The sequence below is a fragment of the Solenopsis invicta genome, chromosome 10 (genome assembly GCF_016802725.1).
Source record: "Solenopsis invicta isolate M01_SB chromosome 10, UNIL_Sinv_3.0, whole genome shotgun sequence".
NCBI lineage: Eukaryota > Metazoa > Arthropoda > Insecta > Hymenoptera > Formicidae > Solenopsis > Solenopsis invicta.
The window spans coordinates 2,342,874-2,367,374 of record NC_052673.1 but is presented as its reverse complement, the minus strand read 5'-3'; the positions used below and the strand labels follow the sequence as shown (position 1 = coordinate 2,367,374).

At 37.0% G+C, this 24,501-nt stretch overlaps 2 protein-coding genes across 2 annotated transcripts; one reads left to right on the top strand and one right to left on the bottom strand.

Annotated features, from left to right (window-relative positions):
• The first annotated feature begins 619 nt into the window (after nt 1-619).
• LOC120358859 lies at nt 620-1,822 on the top strand. The gene has a single exon (XM_039454478.1). The coding sequence runs from the start codon at nt 620-622 to the stop codon at nt 1,820-1,822; it is 1,203 nt and encodes a 400-aa protein (XP_039310412.1).
• Nucleotides 1,823-13,451: 11,629 nt separating this feature from the next.
• Nucleotides 13,452-14,203, bottom strand: LOC113004721 (putative nuclease HARBI1). The gene is made up of 3 exons (XM_026138921.1): nt 14,181-14,203; nt 13,817-14,093; nt 13,452-13,730 (listed from the first exon to the last, which is right to left on the bottom strand). The coding sequence occupies exons 1-3, from the start codon at nt 14,201-14,203 to the stop codon at nt 13,452-13,454; spliced, it is 579 nt and encodes a 192-aa protein (XP_025994706.1).
• Nucleotides 14,204-24,501: the final 10,298 nt, after the last annotated feature.

Below are 24,501 nucleotides of genomic sequence, written 5' to 3'. Positions count from 1 at the left end.
GAGAAAGGAGAGTTCCCGATAATGATCCGCGCAAATAACAATACGATGAAGAGTGAGGTCAACTGTGCCCATCAAATAAATTTTACCAAACCCAATAACATTGGCTCGCTGCTAGGATTTTCATCGAGTCGTATACTAGAGCCTCAACAGTGGCATAAATCAGATGCACCGATAAATATTATCAACGTAAATATTATTCGCATAGAATGCAATGTAACCAAGGGGGCGTACAGCAACGATAAGTGCGTGCACACGATACACGAGTTTTCACCGAGGGTGCCACCAGGATATAAGATATCGGAAACGCCATCACAGATCATTTACCTTCCAGTCATCGCACGGAGCATTTCAGACTTAACGATTCGCATTGTGGATCAAGACGGTCGATTGCTCGATTTTCGCGAAGAGGGAATCACTGTTAGACTGCACGTACGGAGACAGAGACGATAACGTGACATGCTCGTGTTCAACGAGCAGGTAAAACAATCAAGAAACACAAGTTATAACAAAGAGACGACAACGACGACGACGCTAATCAAGAATATTCAATTGTCTGGCAAAAGGAAACTCACCACATCAAACATACAATTTTTGAAATCATTGGGATTCACTGTACGAAATGGTTGATATCTTGAACGTTAAAGGTGAACCGATCTTTGACGATCGCATCATCAAGATGGAGACTCACACGTATAATCCGTATGCTAACACGACATTTGGGAATAGCGATGAGATAAGGATACCAATACAGCAGCAAGATTTATATACGTTACCGTGTGAAAGTTTTCTCTACATCGAAGGAAAATTGACGACAAACAATGCAAATGCTAATACGCCAGTGCTTGGTTTTAATTGTGTAGGGTACATGTTTGATGAAATTCGATATGAACTCAACGGTGTGGAGATTGATCGCTCTAGAAACGTTGGAATGACTAGTATGATGAAAACTTATGTATCAATGTTGGAGTTAAACATAAGAAATCTATTACATGCTGGATTTCCATATGGGGATAGAATAGAAACATTTGATGGATATTTTAATTTTTGTGTACCGCTTAACGTGCTATTGGGATTTTGTGAAGATTACAAACATGTAATAGTTAATGCTCGTCATGAGTTAATTTTGATACGAGCGCGCAATGATAACAATTGTCTTGTGGGAGATTCAGCGATGGAACCGAAACTTGAATTATTCAAAGTGCAATGGCGTATGCCTCATGTTATGTTAAATGAAGTCAACAAACTATCCATGTTGCGAACCTTGCAGAGCGGGCGATACCTGAGTGTGAGTTTCCGTTCATGGGATCTATATGAGTATCCCTTATTGCCAAGTACGACGAAGCATTCCTGGGCAGTTAAGACTGCAACTCAGCTAGAAAAACCACGATATGTCATTTTTGTTCTGCAAACTAATAGAAAAAATATTATGAGAGCTGACAAGAGATACCTCGATACCAGTAAAATAACCAATGTAAAACTTTATCTAAACTCTGAATTTTATCCTTACGATGATCTGAATCTAGACTTTGGTAAAGGCAAATATGCTCTCTTGTATGACATGTATGCACGTTTTCGTCCGTCTTATTATCAACATAAATGTTTGGAACCGATGTTTGACGTAGCAGCATTTAGATCTTATGCTATGGCTGTCATTGACTGCTCGCGACAAAACGAATCTATTAAGAGCGCTACAGTTGATGTGAGATTGGAATTTGAATTGAAAGAGAATGCACCGGCAAATACTAGCGCCTACTGTCTCATTATACACGATCGCGTGATTGAATATTCCCCATTGACCAACGTAGTGCGCAAAATCATGTAAAAATACTGCCATATAAAAATCAAGATGTTTTGTAATAAGAAGCAGTCTTGAAAAATTACTCGTTATGGTCGTGCCAACATTTGTAGACCTGCAAGGTTTTATTGTTAGAAGAAGATTTGTCGTGAAGGAAGTGGCGGTATTGAGACAGAAGAACGTTCTCTCACATTACAATTTTACAAATTCTATACCATGGGACGCATTGCTAAAATCCGAAAAGTCTTGCGTTTCTTGGTTGACTACTTATCATCATGGATTGCAATGGCACGATGGAATGGTCCCGTATTGGATGGCGAAAGATCTGATTACGAGAGCTGTGTATGGAATGATAAAGAATGATGACATTGATGGTGACGATGGCAATGACGACAATGAAGATCTTGTATATGTTAAGGGATATGAAAAACAAGAGTGGTTGAAGGATATGCTGGATACTGATGCGAGAGATAATGTAGTCATCAAGACCATGGATGCTGATTATGAAGACATAGAATCTTTGAATAAATTAGATGCTACTAACACTATGGAATGTGGAAAACATGTTAAGAATTGCGCATTACAAAATGTATTTAAAATGTATAATTGGTGGTCACAACGCCAAAAGAAAAATAGTAATATTTGAAAAAATAAAAATATAAAATACATAAATATATATATTTTTTTTCTTTCCCTATCCCGATAGTTAAGAATCAATAGTGGTATAATAATGATTCAATAGTAGTACGATTATGGAACAACGCGGTTCGATAGACGTTCGATCATGGAACAATGTGGTTTGATAGACGTTCAATTGATGTTCAATTATTGATCAATGTGATTCAATAGACGTTCGATCATAGAACAACGCGGATCAATAGACGTTCGATCATGGAACAATGTGGTTCGATAGACGTTCGATCATAGAACAACGCGGTTCGATAGACGTTCGATCATGGAACAATGTGGTTCGATAGACGTTCAATTGATGTTCAATTATTGATCAATGTGGTTCAATAGACGTTCGATCATAGAACAACGTGGTTTAATTGATGTTCAATTAATGTTTAATCATTGTTTGAGTATATATTATTGCCATAGAAGATAAAGCGTTAGTCATACTATGCGAGCGAGAACGATGTGTGTGGGCGAGAGAGAGAGAAAACCATGTACAATAGCCATAACTTCTGCGAGCGAGAGCGCACAGGAGGGAGGGAGACAGAGAGAGACAGAGAGAGAGAGAAAGAGAAAGAGAGAGAGGGAGGGAGAGAGAAAACAATACGTTTATTCCCAAATAACTGTTATTTGCTAAACTAATTTTTTAATAAATTAATATAAAATTTATATTAAATTGATATTAGGTTAATATTAACCTAATATAAACATAATAAAAATTTATATTAATTTATTAAAAATTAGTTTAGCAAATAACAATTTGGAAAAAAAAATTATTTTAATTATTAGTTTGATATAAAAAATTATTTTAATTAATAATCGAAAATAAAAATTATTTTAATTAATAGTTTGATATAAAATTAATATATATATAATTAATTTAATTAATAGTTTGATATAAAATTAATATAAATTTAATGCGAGCGAGAACGCGCAGGGGAAAGGGAGAGAGAGAGTGATACGTTTATTCCCAAATTATGTTATTTACTAAACTAATTTTTTAATTAATTAATATAAAATTTATATTAAATTGATATTAGGTTAATATTAACCTAATATAAACATAATAAAAATTTATATTAATTTATTAAAAATTAGTTTAACAAATAACAATTTGGAAAAAAATTATTTTAATTATTAGTTTGATATAAAATTAATATAAATATAATTAATTTAATTAATAGTTTGATATAAAATTAATATAAATTTAATTAATTTAATTAATAAGGGGGGGGCTCCCTTCCCCATCCCACTCTTCCTCCCGTGTCACGTGACTTCCCCCACCCCAAATTGGGTTAGAACCGGCCCCTTATATCTACTAAGATATGATTTTTTTTTTAAGTGAATTTTTAGATGCCCAAAAATACTTCATATTCTCCATGTTACATAATTATACTTTTTAAAAGTAATGACTTTGCCAAATTTTATTTTGAAAATGGGACTCTTTAAAACGCCGTGTTTGATGCCCAAAAATACCTCATATTCTCCATGTTACATAATTATACTTTTTAAAAGTAATGACTTTGCCAAATTTTATTTTGAAAATGGGACTCTTTAAAACGCCGTGTTTGAAAGTCCTTAAACGTTTTTTGTTGCAAAGATATGATTTTTTGAAGGAAAAGTGGTTTTTTGACCAATTTCTCATTTTTGCTTAATGGTTTTCCTTTTATAACTTCACAATAAATTATTTTTCGGCAATGCCGATTGTGCAGTCACAATCCTGAGATTTTTAACTTTCGTTTAAAAAAAAAATCGTAAAAAAATATTGATTATAATCAAAGTTATAGCTTCTCAAAATTAAAAAAGTCTCCCAGACCCAAAAATGTGTTTTCGTATTTTACAAGATCGGTGTGTTTAAGGGTTAAGAAAGGTGGAGAAGATAAAAATTTTTATTAAAAAACGAAAGAAATTAAAAATGCAATTAAACACTAATTTGAAAATTTTTTAATAATGGGTAAATATCACATGGTATTTTGACATTTTGTGATTTAAAAAAAATGTGTAATGAAGGTAGAGAAACAAAGAGGAATGAAATAATGTAAGAAGGAAGGAGGAAGAATCGTGGGAGTGTAAAATAGAAATAAAATAGAAAGAGAAAAGGAATTAAAGATGGCGGAGAAGATTTTTAAATAAAAGTCGGGAAAGAAATTAAGAGTGCAATTAAACACGAATTTGAAGATTTTTTAAATAAGTAAATATCATATCATGTTTTGAGATTATGTGTTTTAGAAATAAAAATTTTTTTAATCGAACATAATGTCTTTTAGTAAAGATTTTATAAAATGTGTAATGAAGGTAGAGAAACGAATAGGAATGAAATAATGTAAGAAGAAAGGAGGAAAAATTTTGAGATTGTAAAGTATGTAAACAATAGACAGGAGAGCGGAATTAAAGAAAGCAAAGAAGGTAAAAATTGTTGAATAAAGGATGAAAGAGGTTAAGAATGCTATTGAACGCAAGTTTGAAGATTTTTTAAATAATGGATGTATATCACATGGCATTTTGACATTTTGTGTTTTAAGAATAAAAATTCCTTTAATTGAACATTGCTTCTTTTAGTAAAAATTTTAAAAAACGTGCAATGAAGGTAAAGGAAAGAAGAGAAATGAAATAATGTAAGAGGGAAGGAGGAAGAATTATGAGAGTGTAAAATAGGTAAAGAAGAGGAAAGATAAAGGAAAGGAAGATAGATAATGTAGAAATTTAAAAAATGATATTACAAAAACATCTGTTAATATATTTTTTGTGTAAAATATTAACTACGATTGTAATTTATTAATGCAAGGCGTGCTCATGGAACAAACTGCACGTCTCACATTTTATAAAGGTAATAGTAGCTTTGTACAAGGGCAAGATGAACAACGTTATATTGATTGGTTCTTTGGTAAAAAATATAACAGATATTCTATATATTATTATAGAGAATGGTTGAAATTAACTGGCATTTGCACTGATACAAAGTACTGATACAAAGACTTGCAGCAAGTACATCTCGCAAGTACAACGCAAAACAACTCTTAGAACACGAAGAACTAAAAGACAGAAACCTTCTCAATTCCTAAGTCATCTACAAACACTAGCAGGTACAACCTAACCAGATGACCTTCTTTGCACTCTATGAATAAGCAGACTGCCAACACAGATGCAAGTAATTTTGGCTACATGAACGGAAGATCGGTTAAAAGAGGTAGCAGACCAAGCCGATCGCATACACGAAGTGACAAGAACTACAGTCACTACAGTAGCAGCAGCATCAACAACAAAAAGTAATGCATCAAAATCATTAGAAATTTAGAGCTGACGAAACAAGTCGCAACGCTAACTGCTGCACTATCAAAGTGGAATAAACGAGACTGGAGTCAAAGCCGAAGCCGATCCAGGAGTAAGACGAAGGACAAAAAGTGCTATTACCACCTCCGATTCGGCGCAGAAGCAAAGAAATGCAGTCAACCATGCGAATACAAGCTGGAAAACAAGGAGGGCAGTCGTTGATGGCGGCAAACGACATCGACCTATAACCGGCCGCCTGTTCATGACGGATCGTACTTCAAAAAGAAGGTACCTCATGGACACAGGCTCAGACATCAGAGTCTATCTACGAACATTGGTTTAAGGACAAAAAACAAGTGATGCGTTCCAATTATATGCAGCCAATGGATCCACAATATCTACCTACGGGCACGTCACACTACAACCAGATTTTGGTCTACGCCGCGACTTTTCATGGCGTTTTATGATAGCTGACGTAACTCAATCTATAATTGGATCCAATTTTCTGGCTCACTACCATCTTTTAACAGATGTAAAAAGAAAAGTAATATTTGACGGCAACACAGAATTACGAGTTACAGGAATCTCCACTGCAAAAGGGGCGGATCCTGATAGCTCACGGTGCGATAGCTCATGTTTCGTTAGCACACGTCAAATTTGATGAAATTTCCGATAATCCACGTCTCTTTAACACACGTCCCGATAACCCACGAAGTAAAACGCGCAACTGCCCGATATCACACGTCTCGATAGTACACGTCAAATTTAAAATAATTCCCGATAACCTACGTATCTTTAGCACACGTGCCGATAACCCACAAAGAATAACGCACGACTGCTCGATAATGCACGTCTCGATAGCCTACATCTCTATAGCGCACGTCTCAATAGCCAACGTCTCTATAGCGCACGTCTCGATAGTCCACGTCTCTATAGCGCACGTCTCGATAGTCCACGTCTCTATAGCGCACGTCTCGATAGCCCACGTCTCGATAGCCCACGTCTCTATAGCGTAGGTCTCGATAGTCCACGTCTTGATAGCCCACGTCTTTATAGCGCACGTCTCGATAGCCTACGTCTTGATAGCCCACGTCTCTTTAGCTCACGTCTCGATAGCCCACATCTCTTTGGCGCACATCTCGATAGCCCACGTTTCTTTAGCGCACGTCCCAATAACCCATGAAGTAAATAATGCTCCTTCCCAATAACGCACGTCCCGATAACACATGTCCTAAGTCAAATTTAATTACGCGCCTATTTTGGGACAGGTGCGCGTTTTTTCTCGTAGGCTATCGAGACGTGCGCTAATGCGACGTGGGCTATCAAAACGTGTGCTAAAGAGACGTGGGCTATCGAAACGTGGACTATCAAGACTTGCGCTATAGAGAAGTGCGCTATAGAGACGTGAGCTATCGAAACGTGCGCTATAGAGACGTGGGCTATTGAGACGTGCCATAAAGAGACGTGGGCTATAAAGACGTAGGCTATCGAGACGTGCGTTATCAACCAGACATGCTTTTTTCTTTGTGGGTTATCTGCACGTGTGCTAAAGATACGTAGGTTATCGGGAATTATTTTAAATTTGACGTGTACTATCGAGACGTGTGTAATTGGTGCGTGTTTTACTTCGTGCGTTAACGGGACGTGTGCTAAAGAGACGTGGGTTATCGGGAATTATTTTAAATTTGACGTGTGTTATCGGGACGTGCGCTATCGCACCGTGCGCTATCGGATCCCGTTCCTGCAAGAGAGGTAGATTCAATAAAATCAATCATCAAGGAAACCCAATACCACAACTTACTGGCCAAATTTCCAACAATAACCAAACCAAATCAACAAAGAGGAACGGTAGATCATACCACTATGCATCACATCAAAACTACAAAAGGACAGCCAGTGGCCAGCCGGTCACGCAGATTGGCACCAAATAAACTACAAGCCGCAAAAACAGAATTCAACCTGTTCTTGCAAGAAGGAATAATACAACCTTCAAAGAGTCCATGATCGTCACTTCTGCATTTAGCCCCAAAATAGGATGCTACTTGGAGACCATATGGCTCCGCGAAGCCATTTTTCTATTAATAGAAAAATATAAATTAAGGCAAACAGATTTTACTAGCGGAAATAGTTCACAGAGGAAAATATGGGCCTCAATTGCAAAAGAAATGAAAAAACATGGGCATGATGTAACTGGACTGCAATGTTTGTCGAAGTTTTTCGGACTCAAACGCACATACAAAAGTATTAAAGATAATAATAAAAACTTAAGATCAGGAGCAAGAATGTGGCCATATTTTTCTGTAAGTTTCTATTAAATTAATCATTGCAATATAATCAAATAACTGTGTAAAACCTTGTATAGAATTGGTCCGAGATCTTGGATAGAAATAGAATTAATCAATCGTATTAATCAGTAATAATAATAGAGAACTATGAATAAGAATATTGATTAATCATTTGATTATATTGAATATTAAGAGAGTTGGCAGTTCATAATTAATATAACGATTAGAGCTTATTGGTTGTTATGTTAATCATAAACTATAAGTATGTAGAAAGATAGGGACTTCTCAGTTTGGAAAATTTTCCGAGGAAAATATTTAGAATATTTTAATTTAATTTTAGAACGTGGATGAATTATTGCATTCCAAATCATATATGTCACTGTTAACGACTTTGTCTTCAACGGGAAAAAGGAATGAAAAATCTTCAGAATTTAATAGCATGGGTGATACAAGTAACAATGTAGCTGAACCAAGTAATAGTAGAGTTAACTTAGACAATGAAAAGCCAGTGCATAGTAAGTTTATGCCTATTGTCTTTTATGTTTTACTTTGTAATTTTTTTTATAGAATGCTATGTAGAATGCTATGAATTCTATGCTAAGTACAACGGGTAGGAGTTTTTTGACTACTTTGCAATTAATCACCAGCCACACTCACAGTGCTTGAACAGTGGAAAAACTCTAGGCACCAGCTGCTGTGAAGGGCTGTGGTCGATTGCAACGTGGTTAAATGGGACGTTCTCATATACAACATAAGGACAAAGCAAAGCAATAGGTGTGAATTCCGATTCATATAAAAAAATATGTATTCTGAATCACACTGTTCTTTAGTAATGTTATATGGAAATATTTTTATTTTATGCAGAAAAATCTCGGCAAATGTCAACTGTCGAAAAATATATAGAAGATCTTTGACAAAAAAGTTTTAGAAGACGCTATAGAGAGACGTCACAAAGAAGTGATGCAGTCACGCGAACAATTTCTCCTTTTAATGGAAAAAATGCTCGAAATTATGAGCAAGAAATAATTAAAAAATTCTAAAATTTAAAAAGAGTGATGCCAAGATTTTATAAGCAGTTAGCCCTCTTATTATTCATAAATTTAAAATAATTAATAATTATATAAGTAATAGCGATAAAAATGGTTAGAACAAGTTTATCATTGTGTGTTTCATTTGTGAATTTATTAAATAAATCAATATAACTAATTTTGTTGCACCTTTTTTGTTGCTCATTTTGTGCAATGTATGTACACTACTCAAAAGAAAATAGGGAACACTTTCCAGACACCAAAAATTAGGCTATTTTCAAATGACTGTAACTCGGTGAAAAATCATCGTAGATAAAAAATAAAAAAAGCATTTTGAAGCTTGAAGATCCAACTTTAACGCTCTATCAGCAGATTTTCAAAATTCTTTTAACTTCCGTGTCTTATGCAGTAAAAAAGCACACCCTGTTTTGTTCCTTAAAATTTCGCATTTTTGACACTTTGCAGCTCGACCAACAAATTTTTTTCGAACAATTCAAGTAAAGCTTCATAAACTACAACATTTTGCCTACAAAATGCTTTTTTTAAAATTTCTCTACGATTTTTTTTGACCGAGTTACGCTACTTTGAAGCTAAACCTGCATTTTTTACAAATGATATCCGTACTCCGTGAAAAATCATCGTAGACAAAAAATCAAAAAACCATTTTAAAGCTCGAAGTTCCAGCTTTAACATGCTGTTAATGGTTTTCAAAAATTTTCTCAATTTCTTAGTACTATGCCCCAAAAAAGATACACTGTTTTTTCCTTAAAATAACGTATTTTTAACAGCCTGTAGCTCAATAAAAAAATTTTTCTCGACAAATCCAATGCAAGTGCCATAAAGTATGACATTTTCTCTACAAAATGCTTTTTTTAAAGTTTTCTCTACGATTTTTTTTGACCGAGTTACAAGACTTTGAAGATATACATTTTTTACAGTACATTTTTCCGAAAAATGACGTCTACCGCCGACATTAGCATTACCCAATGTGCACCACGTGGAGGTTGTCGGTCGGATTTTTGCACATCGTGTGTGTGTGTGTGAGTGTGTGTATGTGTGTGTGTGTGTGTGTGTGTGTGTGTGTGTGTGTGTGTGTGTGCGTGTGTATGTATGTATCACAGCAGAGATACGGACCCCGCAGTTCGTCACTTCTGCAGTATTTAATGACTCCAAACCCTCTCTGCTGTGTGTGTATGCGCTCGCGCGCATGAGAGTTCAATAGTGTGTATTTCCTCCTCTCTGATCAATTACTGCTTGCAAGCGTTCTCGCATATTTATACATCTTGCAATACGATCTTGCGGAATGTTGTGCCAAATTTCCGTTAAAATTTCTCCCAATTCTTCTAAATTTCGCGGCTGTTCCTTGCGACGCCTTAATCGTCGTTCCATTTCATCCCAAATGTGCTCGATTGGATTTAAGTCCGGGCTATTGGCGGGATGATTTAACAGTCTAATTGCGTGTCGTTGAAAAAAACGTCGCGTTATATTCGCCGTATGAGGTCGAGCGTTGTCCTGCATAAAAATAAAGTTCCGACAGGTTCGATTTAATAGCAAAACGTGTGGTCGTAGAATATCGTTGATATAACGAACACCCGTCATTGCCGGAGGTGGCAGGATCACTAGATCACTTCGTCTTGTAAGTGATATACACCCCCACACCATCACGGAACCGCCGTTGTAGGATCGTATTGGCTTAACGCAACGTCGATCATAGCGTTCATTTCGTCGATGCCAAGTACGTATACGAGCATCATTGCCATAAAGGCAAAAACATGATTCGTCGGAGAAATATACATTTCTCCAATCCTGTGAACTGTAAACATATAGTCGTCTTAGTCTAAAAAAATCTCTTTTTAGACAAAGATGACCATATGTAAACATTGCATGCTCAATACAATAAAATTTTGTTTAGTACGCCGGCGATTCTCGCAGTATGATAAGCGACACGGAATTTTCAAAATGCCGCGTAGACATTTATCGGCCGTAGAAGTTGCACGCATAATTGCGCTTTTGCAACAAGGTTTTAGTATGCGTTATGTGGCGCAAGATATTGGTGCATCTGTGTCCGTAGTGAGTAGAGTTTGGTTACGATATCAAGACACGGGAAATTACACGAGACGTGAAGGTAGTGATCGTTCTCGATTAACGACAAATAGACAAGATCGAGCCATTGTTCGTTATGAATTAGAAAGACGAATAATTACCGCAAGAAACATTCGTAATGACATTCATTTGCGCCATGTGTGCGAACAAACAATTCGCAACCGTTTGAGAGAAGCCGGTCTTCGTTCTCGTGTTCGTGCACAAGTACCAAGACTCACACTCGTACATCGCCAAGTACGTTATCAATTTGCGCGCGATCACATAAATTGGACCGCTAGGGATTGGAGAAATGTATATTTCTCCGACGAATCACGTTTTTGCCATTATGGCAATGATGCTCGTATACGTACTTGGCATCGACGAAATGAACGCTATGATCGACGTTGCGTTATGCCAATACGATCCTACAACGGCGGTTCCGTGATGGTGTGGGGGTGTATATCACTTACAAGACGAAGTGATCTAGTGATCCTGCCACCTCCGGCAATGACGGGTGTTCGTTATATCAACGATATTCTACGACCACACGTTTTGCTATTAAATCGAACCTGTCGGAACTTTATTTTTATGCAGGACAACGCTCGACCTCATACGGCGAATATAACGCGACGTTTTTTTCAACGACACGCAATTAGACTGTTAAATCATCCCGCCAATAGCCCGGACTTAAATCCAATCGAGCACATTTGGGATGAAATGGAACGACGATTAAGGCGTCGCGAGGAACAGCCGCGAAATTTAGAAGAATTGGGAGAAATTTTAACGGAAATTTGGCACAACATTCCGCAAGATCGTATTGCAAGATGTATAAATATGCGAGAACGCTTGCAAGCAGTAATTGATCAGAGAGGAGGAAATACACACTATTGAACTCTCATGCGCGCGAGCACATACACACACAGCAGAGAGGGTTTGGAGTCATTAAATACTGCAGAAGTGACGAACTGCGGGGTCCTTATCTCTGCTGTGATACATACACACACACACACACACACACACACACACACACACACACACACACACTCACACACACACACACACGATGTGCAAAAATCCGACCGACAACCTCCACGTGGTGCACATTGGGTAATGCTAATGTCGGCGGTAGACGTCATTTTTCGGAAAAATGTACTGTAAAAAATGTATATCTTCAAAGTCTTGTAACTCGGTCAAAAAAATCGTAGAGAAAACTTTAAAAAAAGCATTTTGTAGAGAAAATGTCATACTTTATGGCACTTGCATTGGATTTGTCGAGAAAAATTTTTTTATTGAGCTACAGGCTGTTAAAAATACGTTATTTTAAGGAAAAAACAGTGTATCTTTTTTGGGGCATAGTACTAAGAAATTGAGAAAATTTTTGAAAACTATTTACAGCATGTTAAAGCTGGAACTTCGAGCTTTAAAATGGTTTTTTGATTTTTTGTTTACGATGATTTTTCACGGAGTACGGATATCATTTGTAAAAAATGCAGGTTTAGCTTCAAAGTAGCGTAACTCGGTCAAAAAAAATCGTAGAGAAATTTTAAAAAAAGCATTTTGTAGGCAAAATTTTGTAGTTTATGAAGCTTTACTTGAATTGTTCGAAAAAAATTTGTTGGTCGAGCTGCAAAGTGTCAAATATACGAAATTTTAAGGAACAAAACAGGGTGTGCTTTTTTACTGCATAAGACAAGGAAGTTAAAAGAATTTTGAAAATCTGCTGATAGAGCGTTAAAGTTGGATCTTCAAGCTTCAAAATGCTTTTTTTATTTTTTATCTACGATGATTTTTCACCGAGTTACAGTCATTTGAAAATAGCCTAATTTTTGGTGTCTGGAAAGTGTCCCCTATTTTCTTTTGAGTAGTGTATTTTATTTTACTTGCAAGTAAATCGAGTTCATTTAACCGAGAATCTACGATATACATAGAAGTCCATCTGTTCAATCTGACTTTTTACTTTTTTATTGAATACAAGAAGACAGTTTTATAAGTAGTTATTTATAAGTTTATTTGTAGTTAAAAATAAACTTAAACGAAAACATAAACATTTTGATTAAGATCATATGTTTTGTGCATTTTGTATAATTAAGTTATTGCAAATTTCATCTCTTTTTGTTTGAGCTCTATTGTTATTTCTTAAGTCTCTTAATGGATTATTGTGTGGATTATCACATTGATTATCTTCGCATATATCAATTAAAAGATCATGGTTTAGCAAATATACGTTATGTAAAACGCAACAGGCAATAATAAATTCAAGAATTAAATCAACTCGTTCCATGTCTAAAATTGATAACAAGTTTCTAAATCTTTTTTTTAATAAGTCTGTCCAAATGTCCGTTTGATAACCATTCGAGCAGATGAGTGGCAAAAATTATAATTTTTTTGTCTATTTGTGAGATGTCCATTATCGCGATATGGTGTTAATAAGCATTCATGAAGAGTATATGTTGCATCACCTACTAATTGACTATTATTAGGAAACTTTTCAAGATCTTCCAAATAATTATAGACTTCAGACAAACGAAATACTCGTTGATCATGGACAGAACCAACATTTCCGGCATAACAATGAATAAATCGTCGCTCATGATCCTAAATAGCCTGTCAGTAACAAAGAATTAATTATAATTAATTATATAACCATATAACTATTATTTTATAAAAGGTATTAAATTAACGTAAATTACTTGTAATTGTATACTATGATGCTCTTTTCTATTAATATATGTTTCGGGACTGATATGTGAAGCAGTTATATTTATATGTGTGCCATCTATGGCACTTAACACTTTAGGAAAAGCACTTGTTGTAAAAAATCCCTTCGTTACATTTTCTGCTCTGTTACTTTCTAGCCATGTAATAAAAAGAGGAGATAATTTGGCAATTGTTTTAGATACTCTTCTCATAGCGCGTAACGCTGTGGCTTTACCCACATTGAATTTTTCACAAATTGATTTATAAATAATTAAAGAAGGACATTATATTTACAATTAAATTGTATTTACAAATTAACAGAAAAGTATAAATATTTTAATGACGTACCGATACGAATCTGGTGTAGCCATTTTCCAAATTGCAATAAAAAATTGTTTTTCTGCAGATATACTTTTAGATCCACTCTTTGTTCTTAATAATAAAGGTTTTATTAATTTTAATATCAAATTAAATGTACTTTATTTCATTCTGATGATAAACAAAAAGAAATTAATTTGAAAAATAAATGTATGTGATGCTTACCGGAAATGGTGGAACTGGTAAAGTTTAATAATAAGATTTTAATGTTTTTATTTATATAGACAGAAGCATTAAAATCCTATTATTGAATTTTACGGGTTCCAACAAAAATTACAACCTACATAATCTAACCTTTATAGCATCTACAATTCCGACTTTACTTTTTAACATGAAAAAAAGGGAAAATATCTGTGAAAAAATTTAATTAAAAAAAAGAAGCTTATGTATATAAAAATAAGACGTACCTAAAATATGATTTGAATAACTCATCGTTGTATAATGGTATAACCTTTTCTACATAGTTTTCTAGCCGTAATATTGAACGTTTATAACATTTGTTAAGATATATAATATTTATCAATTCTTCATCATAATGCAGATAACTTTTGTCTTCAAAAAATAATTCTAATACAATTAACATCAAACATAGCAAACATAATAATTCATACGGCGGCATTTGGGAATGTACGCTCACGCAAGCTCACCAATGCTCACGAATCAAAAGAAACGATTTTACTTAAGCGCGTATAAGCGCTCAAGCATCAAATGGAACGATTGAAAATAGCGTTCAAAAGCGTAAGCGCTTATAGCGCATGAGCATTCAAACGGAACGCACTCTTAATATTAAATAATATTCTAATTAGGTGATGCCAATCCTATTAAAACGTAAAATCAATTAAATCAATTTTTTCAAACTTTAAAAATTCATCCCTTAAGAAATTGCGTTATACGTGCTAAAATTTCACAAATTTTGAGAAACAGCTGAGTATTATGATGAAGCATCAATGACAGCAGTGCCATTTAAAATCCCTGAAAAAAGTAAGAAGCAATTCTTTCCCAATCAGTAAATATTGCAGACACGAGATAACTTTAACGACTGTATATATAATATTGTATTAACATTGCTGCATCAATACGTATTAATATTTCTAAAACAGATATTTTATCGTTGCTACAATATTGATGTAGCAATATTTTACAATGTTTTTACTGCTGTGTTGTATTGGCAGGTGTATCTTTCATGTACTAGAGTGATATCATTGTGCCACATTCGCTAAACAACAAAGATCCTGTACAACGGAGAAATTGCAAAAACAATGCAGAATAATTTCAATGAAATATTGCAACATTACATATTGGTTACAAAAAATCCCTGCAAAATTGCTGTAAAATTGCAGCAACAATGTCCGCTTTTTTAAATATTGAAATAACAGTGCAGAAACGCTACAACATTACTGGAATGTCTGTGCATTAATTTTAATTTACATTTCTATACAAAAAATCTTGGCAATTCCGAACATATTTACTTACTTATTTATTTTACTAGCAAAAATTACGGTTTTGTGATGATAACTTTCTTAAGTATAATTTTATTTAGGTATTAATATACGAATATTGTTTAGAATTACAAGCATTTTAAAAATTTGCGTCACTTTAACATAACATACATAACAGCCCTTCGTGGCATTCTTTTTCTATTGAATATAATTTTGTGAAACTTGGTATTCGAAAGTTTTTAAGGCCGCTAACAAGGGAAACCCTTGAGAATATCACCAATTTTAATAAAATTTTATGGGTGTGTAGTATTCACTCACACCTTTACTCTGGTAAAACCGTTTGTTGCAAAACTTAGGCATTCTCGAGAAAATGACAATTAAATATTTCCAGCATCTATACCGTTACAGAAGAACGATTGTCGCATAAGCGTTGTGGTGTGGGATGTTGGGACGTCGAACAGTATGCTTGGGGTTCCAGGTTCAATCCCCGCGGATAAGAATTTTTTTTTTTATTTAAATCTTATGTTTTTTAATTGTTATACATAATTAACCACTTTTAATTATTTAATATAAAATGTTATTTTTAAAAAGTCAAAGAATTTAAAAATGCTTTTCTTTTATTAATTTAATTAAAATTTCTCTTAAACACAAAAAATATATTTGCAATAAAAATTTACAATGATTGTTTTAAAAACGTCAAAATGTTTCTATAAATCGTTATACCTACAACGATTTCCGAGTAAAACGGTTTTGTTAGTCTTTTTTTTGGTCTAGACCTTACGATGCTCGTTTGTTTACGAAACTCCTTGCTTAAAATCAATAATAACTACACAGTCTCGACACAGTCGTCCTTCGAGTTAGACGAATATGCATTTGCAAAAGATATTATATGCAAGCGATATTATTGTATGTGCTTATCGAGGTGCTTATTTATTGACGATATGGATGTTCCGAGGCCGTCAATAAACGTTTCAAATGCAGAAGAGCAACAAGATTTTTATAGTAAATCGCTCTTAAAAAGTGCAATAAAAATAAGTGAGAAATTGCTTATCGAAAGGAATTACATTTCAGAGGAATGTGTAAAAGAATTTTTGTCGGAAAAAGCAATAGTTATGGGCCACGAAATATGTAATCAAATTGTCAACATGATTGGTGATATAATTCTGATTGTGCGACAATGTGTCCATTATCAGAAGAATTATCATCATCATCATCATCATCACATTCATCTTCATTTTCGGATAAGTGGAACGATTCTCCAAAGAAAAAAAAGTACAAACTGATAGATTTAGATCAACAACGAAAAGTAGTAGTCATGGCGAAGAAACATCCCACTTGGTCACTAAAATCTTTACAAAAAAATGGCACAAGGAATTTAAAACATAAAGGCGTTTTAAAAAAGTATGTATACGATGTTTTTACCACATTTCATGTATTAAATTCTATTGATTAATTAATTATAATGTTTTTCTATTTTTTTCATTAATAAATAGAAAAAAGATGTACATATTATCTGGTGGTACGCGATATGATAAACTGTCTGCCATCAATTTTTGGACACTTGATCGATTCAAAGAAGCTAAAGAAAAATTTGAGCAAGTCACAACAAGAACATTGCAACAATGGGCGATGGCTGCTGCGCAACAATTCTTGTCCGACACATTTAAATTTAAAGCAGGAAAAACGTGGGTTGATAATTTTAAACGAAGAAATAATATTCGTCAACGACGGATTACCAAGTATGTTACTGAAAAAGAAGTAAAAGGAATGGATGAAGTTTTGGTTGCTGCAGATAAATTTAGAAAACAAATTAAACTACTTTTACCAAATTTTCACCCAGATCTAATAATTAATACAGATCAAACTGGTTGCCAATATGAGTCAACGATTGATCAAACGTTAGCACAGAAAGGCACAAAATTTGTATTTGTTAAAAAGAAAAGTCTTCATAAAATTTCTCATTCATACACGGCCCAATATACATTAACGTGTTCAGAAAAACTTGTACCAAAAGTGTTTCTCTGTTTACAAGAAACTGGAGACAAATTTGGTCCTATAGTACAGAAACAAGTTGATGCTTTTGTTACCGAATTTATAAATGTCGTCGTCAAATGCTCTAGGTCAGGCAAATTAACAACAGATATTTATAGAGACTTCTTAAAAGAAATATTACAACCATATGTAAAAAAAGAAAAGTTTTTATTAATAATAGATTTTTTGGGTAGTCAAACAAAAGAAATATATGATGAAATTTTTTTAAATGACGATGATCTTCCACCTTGTCAAATAAAAATTATTCCGCCGAAGTGTACTCCTTTATGCCAGCCTTGCGATATATATTTTTATAGACAAGTTAAAAATTTTATCAAAAAATTACAAAATTGTACTTATCTCCTTAAAAACAATAGAGAAGTAGCCAATCGTGAGGATGCTATTAAAATACATTTTTTAGTTCATAATCAATTAAGCGCACCAATCTTCTGTGATATGTTACAATATGTATGGTTTGCATCTCAAATAACAAATGAAAGAAGTCTTTTCAAAATGTTAATGAAGTTTGTTTTCCAAATTCTCTTAACGAAATGAAATGTAAAGCGTGTGTATTTGAAATGTCAATAATTTTATGTGCATGGTGCAATGAACTATTGTGTTTTAACTGTTTTTATGATAAGTATCACCCTAAAAGTTGTAAACTAATTGTATAACAGTCATTGTAAATTCTTATTGTAAATATACATGTATGTTTTGTTTTTATCTTTTAGTTTTTTAATTCTTGTGTTTCATATTGTTTGTATTCATGAAAAATTTTAATTTAATTAATAAAGGAAAAGCATTTTTAAATTCTTTGATTTTTTAAAAATAACATTTTATATTAAATAATTAAAAGTGATTTAACAATTATGTATAACAATTAAAAAATATAAGATTTAAATAAAATAAAAAATTCTTATTTGCGGGGATCAAACCTGGAACTCCAAGCATACTAGTCAACGTTTCAACACCCCACACCACAACGCTTATGCGACAATCGTTCTTCTGTAACGGTACTGTAGATGCTGGAAAAATTTAATTGTCATTTTCTCAAGAATGCTTAAGTTTTGCAACAAACGGCTTTACCAGAGTAAAGGTGTGAGTGAATACTACACACCCATAAAATTTTATTAAAATTGGTGATATCATTCTCAAGGGTTCCCCTTGTAAGCGCAAATCCAGTGTGAAAAATATAAAATTCAAAATGGTGGATTCAATATTGCAGACGGAATTTTCAAAATTAACTAAATTGGCTTAAAACTTTTTACTTGACAGTTTTGGAGATTGTTGCTTAGGAGTCTAACGTCAAAAATACATAATTAAGAATGGTGAATCCAATATATCAAATAGAATTTTCAAAAGCAACCGAATTCGCTTGAAACATTGAAAATTATGTTTGCCATATTAGTCCGCGATATTACATTTGACATTTCAAATTTTGTATTTTTGACATTGGATTCGTAATCACAGACCTTGAAAACATTTCAATAACAAGTTTTCAAGGAATTCTGTCGATTTTGATAATTCTGTCCGCCATATAGTACCCATCATTTTAAATTTTAAGTTTTTGGCATCCGATTCATAACCAGCGACCACAAAAATCCTGATAGTGATTTTGAAATATAGGTTATTATGCAAAATTTTATGCAAGCAGATTTAATCTCTAAAAACTACAATTTTTTACCATGTATTCATTAATAACAAATTATTTATTTAAAATATAATTCTAAAATTTAATTTATTAGTCGGAGGAAACCTTTAGCAATCCAGCAATACCAAATATGCTACAGGAATACGTAAAACAATTAATTCATTAATAAAATAAACTTATTGATTAACTCATTAATAAAATAAACTTGGATGGTAGGTGTAGCTCCCAATTAAAATGCTATAATTTTGCACAATTTCGAATAAGTTATTTGAAACAGGATTAAAACATTCATAAATAGTTCTTTTACAGATAATTCATATTATACACGCGAATATTCTGTGTTGGCTTTTTATTGCCACTACTTAAAAAATATTAATATATTCCAATGTTTCCAAAATATTAATGAGATCTTACTGTGTGATGAGTCATATTACTGAGATCTCACAGGGATATTGTTAATTAACGTTTCTACGATACCTTTGTAACATTGCATTGCAATTTGCAACATTGTTACAATGTTCTGTGTTGAATGGAAGAAAGTAATATTTCTAATATTCCTGAATGCAGTTGTCAAGTGATTTATCAATGACGTACTTCGATATATTAGGTGCGCAACTAAGTTCCCGCTGTTTGTCAATAGATGGCTCTAGCAGTAAGTGCTGGTCAATTTAGACATATCCAAAACGTCATGAACCAAGCTTAGACATATGGTAAACAAACCGCGTTGACATGTTAGTGATTTTGTTTTGGCGTCATATACTTTGAATTGTGTGAAAATGTCTGATTTTGTGCCAAATAATCGTCATTTGCGGGAAGTGTTGATTTTCTTATTTCATTCAAAGAAAACGGCGGCTGAAGCGCATCGAGAACTCCAAAAAGTTTACGGAGATGCCGCGCTAAGTGAAACAACATGCCGTAATTGATTCCGTCGCTTCAAAGACGGTGATTTTGATGTTGACAACCGTCCACGTGAAGAAAGGCCAAAAACATTCGAAGACGCTGAATTGGAGGCATTGCTTGATGAGGATCCGTGCCAAACGCAAGAACAGCTTGCTTCAGCATTAGGAGTTACCCGCCATGCTATTTCAAAGCGATTGCATGCGTTGAGAATGATTCAAAAGTAAGGAACTTGGGTTCTTTATGATTTGAAGCCAAGGGACGTTGAGCGTCGTTTTTTCACCTGTGAACAACTGCGGCAAAAAAGAAAGGGTTTTTTTCATCGTATCGTGACAGGTGATGAAAAATAGATTCATTACAGCAACCCAAAGAAAAGAAAGTCATGGGGACTGCCCTGTCATGCTTCTACGTCGTTGGCTCGGCCGAATATCCACGCTGCGAAAGTTATGCTGTGTATTTGGAACCAGGTCGGTGTTATTTATTATAAGCTGTTGAAACCAAAACCATCACTGGGGAACGGTATCGACTTCAATTGATGCGACTGAGCCAAGCACTGCGGAATAAACGGCCACAATACGAACAGAGGCACGACAAAGTGATTCTACTGCATGACAACGCTTGGCCTCATGTTGCCAAACTCGTTAAAACCTACGGAAACGCTCAAATGGGTCCTACCCCACCCGATATATTCCCCAGATATTGCGCCGTCCGATTATTACTTGTTCCGTTTGATAGCACATGGTCTGGCTGATCAGCAGTTCCGCTCATATGAAGATAAAAATGGCTTGATTCGTGGATAGCCTCAAAAGACGAACATTTTTATCTTAACGGTATTTGAGCGCCGCCAGAAAGATGGGCAAAAGTGGTAGCTAGCGATGGGCTATACTGTGAATGATTCATTTGTAACTATTTTTTCACAATAAAGTTGCATTTTCATAAAAAAAATAAAACAGCAAGAACTTAGTTGCGCACCTAATAAAAATCTTGATAGTAGCCATACTACGATGAAACTTAGATAGCCGCATATTGAAAATATTGTACTATTAAATTATTTTGCATAACTCGAAATATACAGGGTGTCCCAGAGCAATGTATACATAATATCATGATGAGGTAGAAGGGATCGAGAAAAATTAAAAAGTTTAATACCATTTTGCGATATTTGCAATAACTTTCGACTAATAAAATATTAAAGTCAGCCAAATGAGAGAGCGCGAAGAGACAAGCGGTCACTCGCCTGAGCCGTAGAACCGCCCACCGCGGCCCAACTGCTGGCGACGCGACGCTTTGACGGTAAGTGTCGCGCGGTGAGAGGAAGGATAGCTTGGCACCCCACAGCTCCCTCATGCCCCCGCACCAAGCCGTGGTACGCGTCCGCGCTATACACTCGCGATCACGATTATTAAGTATTTTGTTTTTTGTAATATTTATAGCATTTTTTATAACGAAAAAACAAAAGTTGAATAATCTAACTTTGCAAATATAGCATGCTGACACCTCTCATTTTAAAGCAAGAATAAGTAAATATTACAAGTTTTAACAACAGTAAGTGTGGGATAGCTTATTGTATCAGAAGGTTCCACAAATAAATGAACGTTATATGTTCACGTGTTCTTTAATAAGATTGCTCTTTGTTACAAATGTATTTTGTGTAAGTGTGATCTTTCTCTTTGGTAGTGGCTTAGGCGGCGCCCGGAGGCGCCTAAAAAAGTCGGTCAGTTGCCGAATAAATTACGTATTAGCTTGTCCTTCTTTTTTTTCTCCCGCTTTTCTGTGGGGAGAGATCGCCCTGGCGTGATAGGACGCGGAGAACGCAGCGATGGAGCGACCGGGACGACGACGACGCTTCTGGGCCTCGGCGGAGTGCTCGTGGCAGGCGTAGGGGACGTCTGGATACCGCTGGACGTAGTCGAAGCGGGTGGCGACGTTTGTGTTCCTTAACTCCTCGTCACGATGCACCGGCGTCGAGGATCGTCGTGACGTGGAAGCTCTATTCCCACTATTCCAGGGAAGGAACGCTGCTCCTTGGTCGGGTATGGAAGTACCCTGACAACCGTCGGGACAGATGCAGCCCGGACAGTCCGGATGCGGGTAAGGACCAGGACGGTCCCGTCGAAGACGTCGACGAGGCAGTTCGGCGTGCCACGAAGCTCTTCGACCAAAAAACTGAGGGCCCTGGAGGGAGCGCACCTCGTGTTACACCAAGAGAGAGGGCCCGTAAAGGAGCGTGCCTCGGGTTATACCAAGGGAAAGGGCCCGGAAAGGAGCGCACCTCTGGGTACACCAAGAGAGAGGGCCCGTAAAGGAGCGCGCCTCGGGTTATACCAAGGGAGAGGGCCCGGAAAGGAGCGCACCTCTGGGTATACCAAAAGAGAGGGCCCGTAAAGGAGCGCACCTCAAGTGACGATTCTCGAGATCGAAGGGCCCAAAGGGAGCTCAGCCTCGATCGGAGGATGCGTGCTTGACGGGTTGCGGTCGCGTATTATATGCGCTCGGTGGATGCATTTGACTCCCGAGAAAGCGGCCGCCTAGCGGCGGCGCCTGAACTAGCGCCGGCATTCACGCCCACACTGGCGCCCGCGGCTTGCCTGCACGCTCGCGCGCGCGCGTATGTTGGTGGCGGATTTTGGTTCGCCACAGTAAGAATTAATCATATTTGAGTCCCATCATTATGTGTAATTTTAAAAATTAGTATAAACTGTAACTTTTTTAAATACGGCACAATATTCAGAGAAAGTGTGCTGTTGATTATTTATCGTAGTTCTAATAGAATATTTTGTTTTACGATCATCAATTTAAGTACAGTTACAGCAGCAACAAATTTTTTAATGAGGAAGAGGGCGGCAACAACCTCTCTAAGGAACCCCGGATCGAGCGACTCCGTTCTAGGGGGCGCCGCCTGTCGGAGCTTGTTTCTGACAAGGCGGTACGGGCGCCCCTACGGATCCCCGTCCAGGGTTTCCAGCAACTCCCCCCAGGCATTGGCCTTGGACTCAGCAATGGCTGCCTGGAGGGCCTTCCTCGCGGCCCGGTATACCTGGTAGAGCCGAGCCGCTTCTTCCTCCGCCGCCCTTCTTCTCCGACGGTACCTCGTGTACTGGCGACGCGCGGAGTTGCACTCCTGCCTAAGAGACGCGTCCACCAGTACACGGCCTTCTTTTTCAGAGGCCCGCCCAAACGTCGCCGGGGCATGGCGGTGTCGCAGATCTGCGACAACGTCTCCCGAAACCACGCCGCCTCCTCCTCCACGTCGCCCTCCTCAGGGGAAACTTCCCAGGACTTGGCGATGGCAGCGGTCATCGCCAAATCCCTATCTAGATGTTTCAGAGACCACCGCGGGGGGGCACCCTCTGGCCTCTCGGGCCGGGCGCACGGCTCTCTCACCGGACTCGGTAAGGAGACCTCCATCACTATGTACCGGTGGTCGGATAGGGTCTCCTCATCCGAGGCCGATCATTCGGTGATTTCGCCGTGCGCCTCCGGGGACCCCATCGTGATGTCCACGATGGAGCTGCCCCGGGCGTTAACACAGGTCGGTTCCGTGCCGCTGTTGAGGACCAGGAGGTCCAGCCCGGCCGCCCAGTCTCCCAACAGCTCGCCCCGTGTATCCGTGACCGGGGAACCCCAATCCGCAGATTTTGCGTTGAAGTCCCCGGCCACTAGCACCCAGCCCGGGAGGAGTCGCCGAACCGCTCCACCAATCTCCCCCAACTTCGCCTCGTACTCCGCTAGCGAAATGTTGGGGGAGATATACACCCCGACGAGGGCCCTAGGGCCCCAACGGCAGACAATGAACCCCTCCCCCCTTTCCACCGGGGTGAGAGGAGTAGACGCCGCTCCACCTTGTATAACGATCGCAGCCAAGCCCGCGCTGTCCCCCTGCCATCTTGCGTCGGCAGGAGGAACTGCGTAGGGCTCGGCCACGATCGCGACATCTATGTCCCACTCCGCCATGGTCTGGACCAGGAGGTCCTGTGCCCTGGCGGAGTGGTTTATGTTAGCCTGGAGGAGACGATGTTTATCCATTAAAGGGCCGTGTCCATCGTCTCCTCCAGGCTATTTCCTGCCATCATTTTTGGGCGTGTTTCCGTCCGCGCCTCCGCCTCTACCGTGGCGTCCATTAGACCCTGACTGTTAACAGGGCCCGGAGGAGCTCCGCTCTTGCTTTTTGCAGGGTTAGGGCCCTTGTGGGGTTGTGCCCCCTTCTGGCCCTTCTCCCCATCCCTCCTGGCAGGAGGTGGGGAGCATGCCGGCCCTCCGAAGCGGTGGTCCG

Bases quoted from the DNA above. Each gene is read 5' to 3' on its own strand.
- LOC120358859 (XM_039454478.1), top strand. From the start codon at position 620: ATGGTTGATATCTTGAACGTTAAAGGTGAACCGATCTTTGACGATCGC.
- LOC113004721 (XM_026138921.1), bottom strand. From the start codon at position 14,203: ATGGCTACACCAGATTCGTATCG. The intron at 14,094-14,180 runs GTACGTCATTAA...AATTATTTATAA, and splicing joins GCTACACCAGATTCGTATCG to ATCAATTTGTGAAAAATTCA. The intron at 13,731-13,816 runs GTTAATTTAATA...CAGGCTATTTAG, and splicing joins TACAATTACAAGTAATTTAC to GATCATGAGCGACGATTTAT.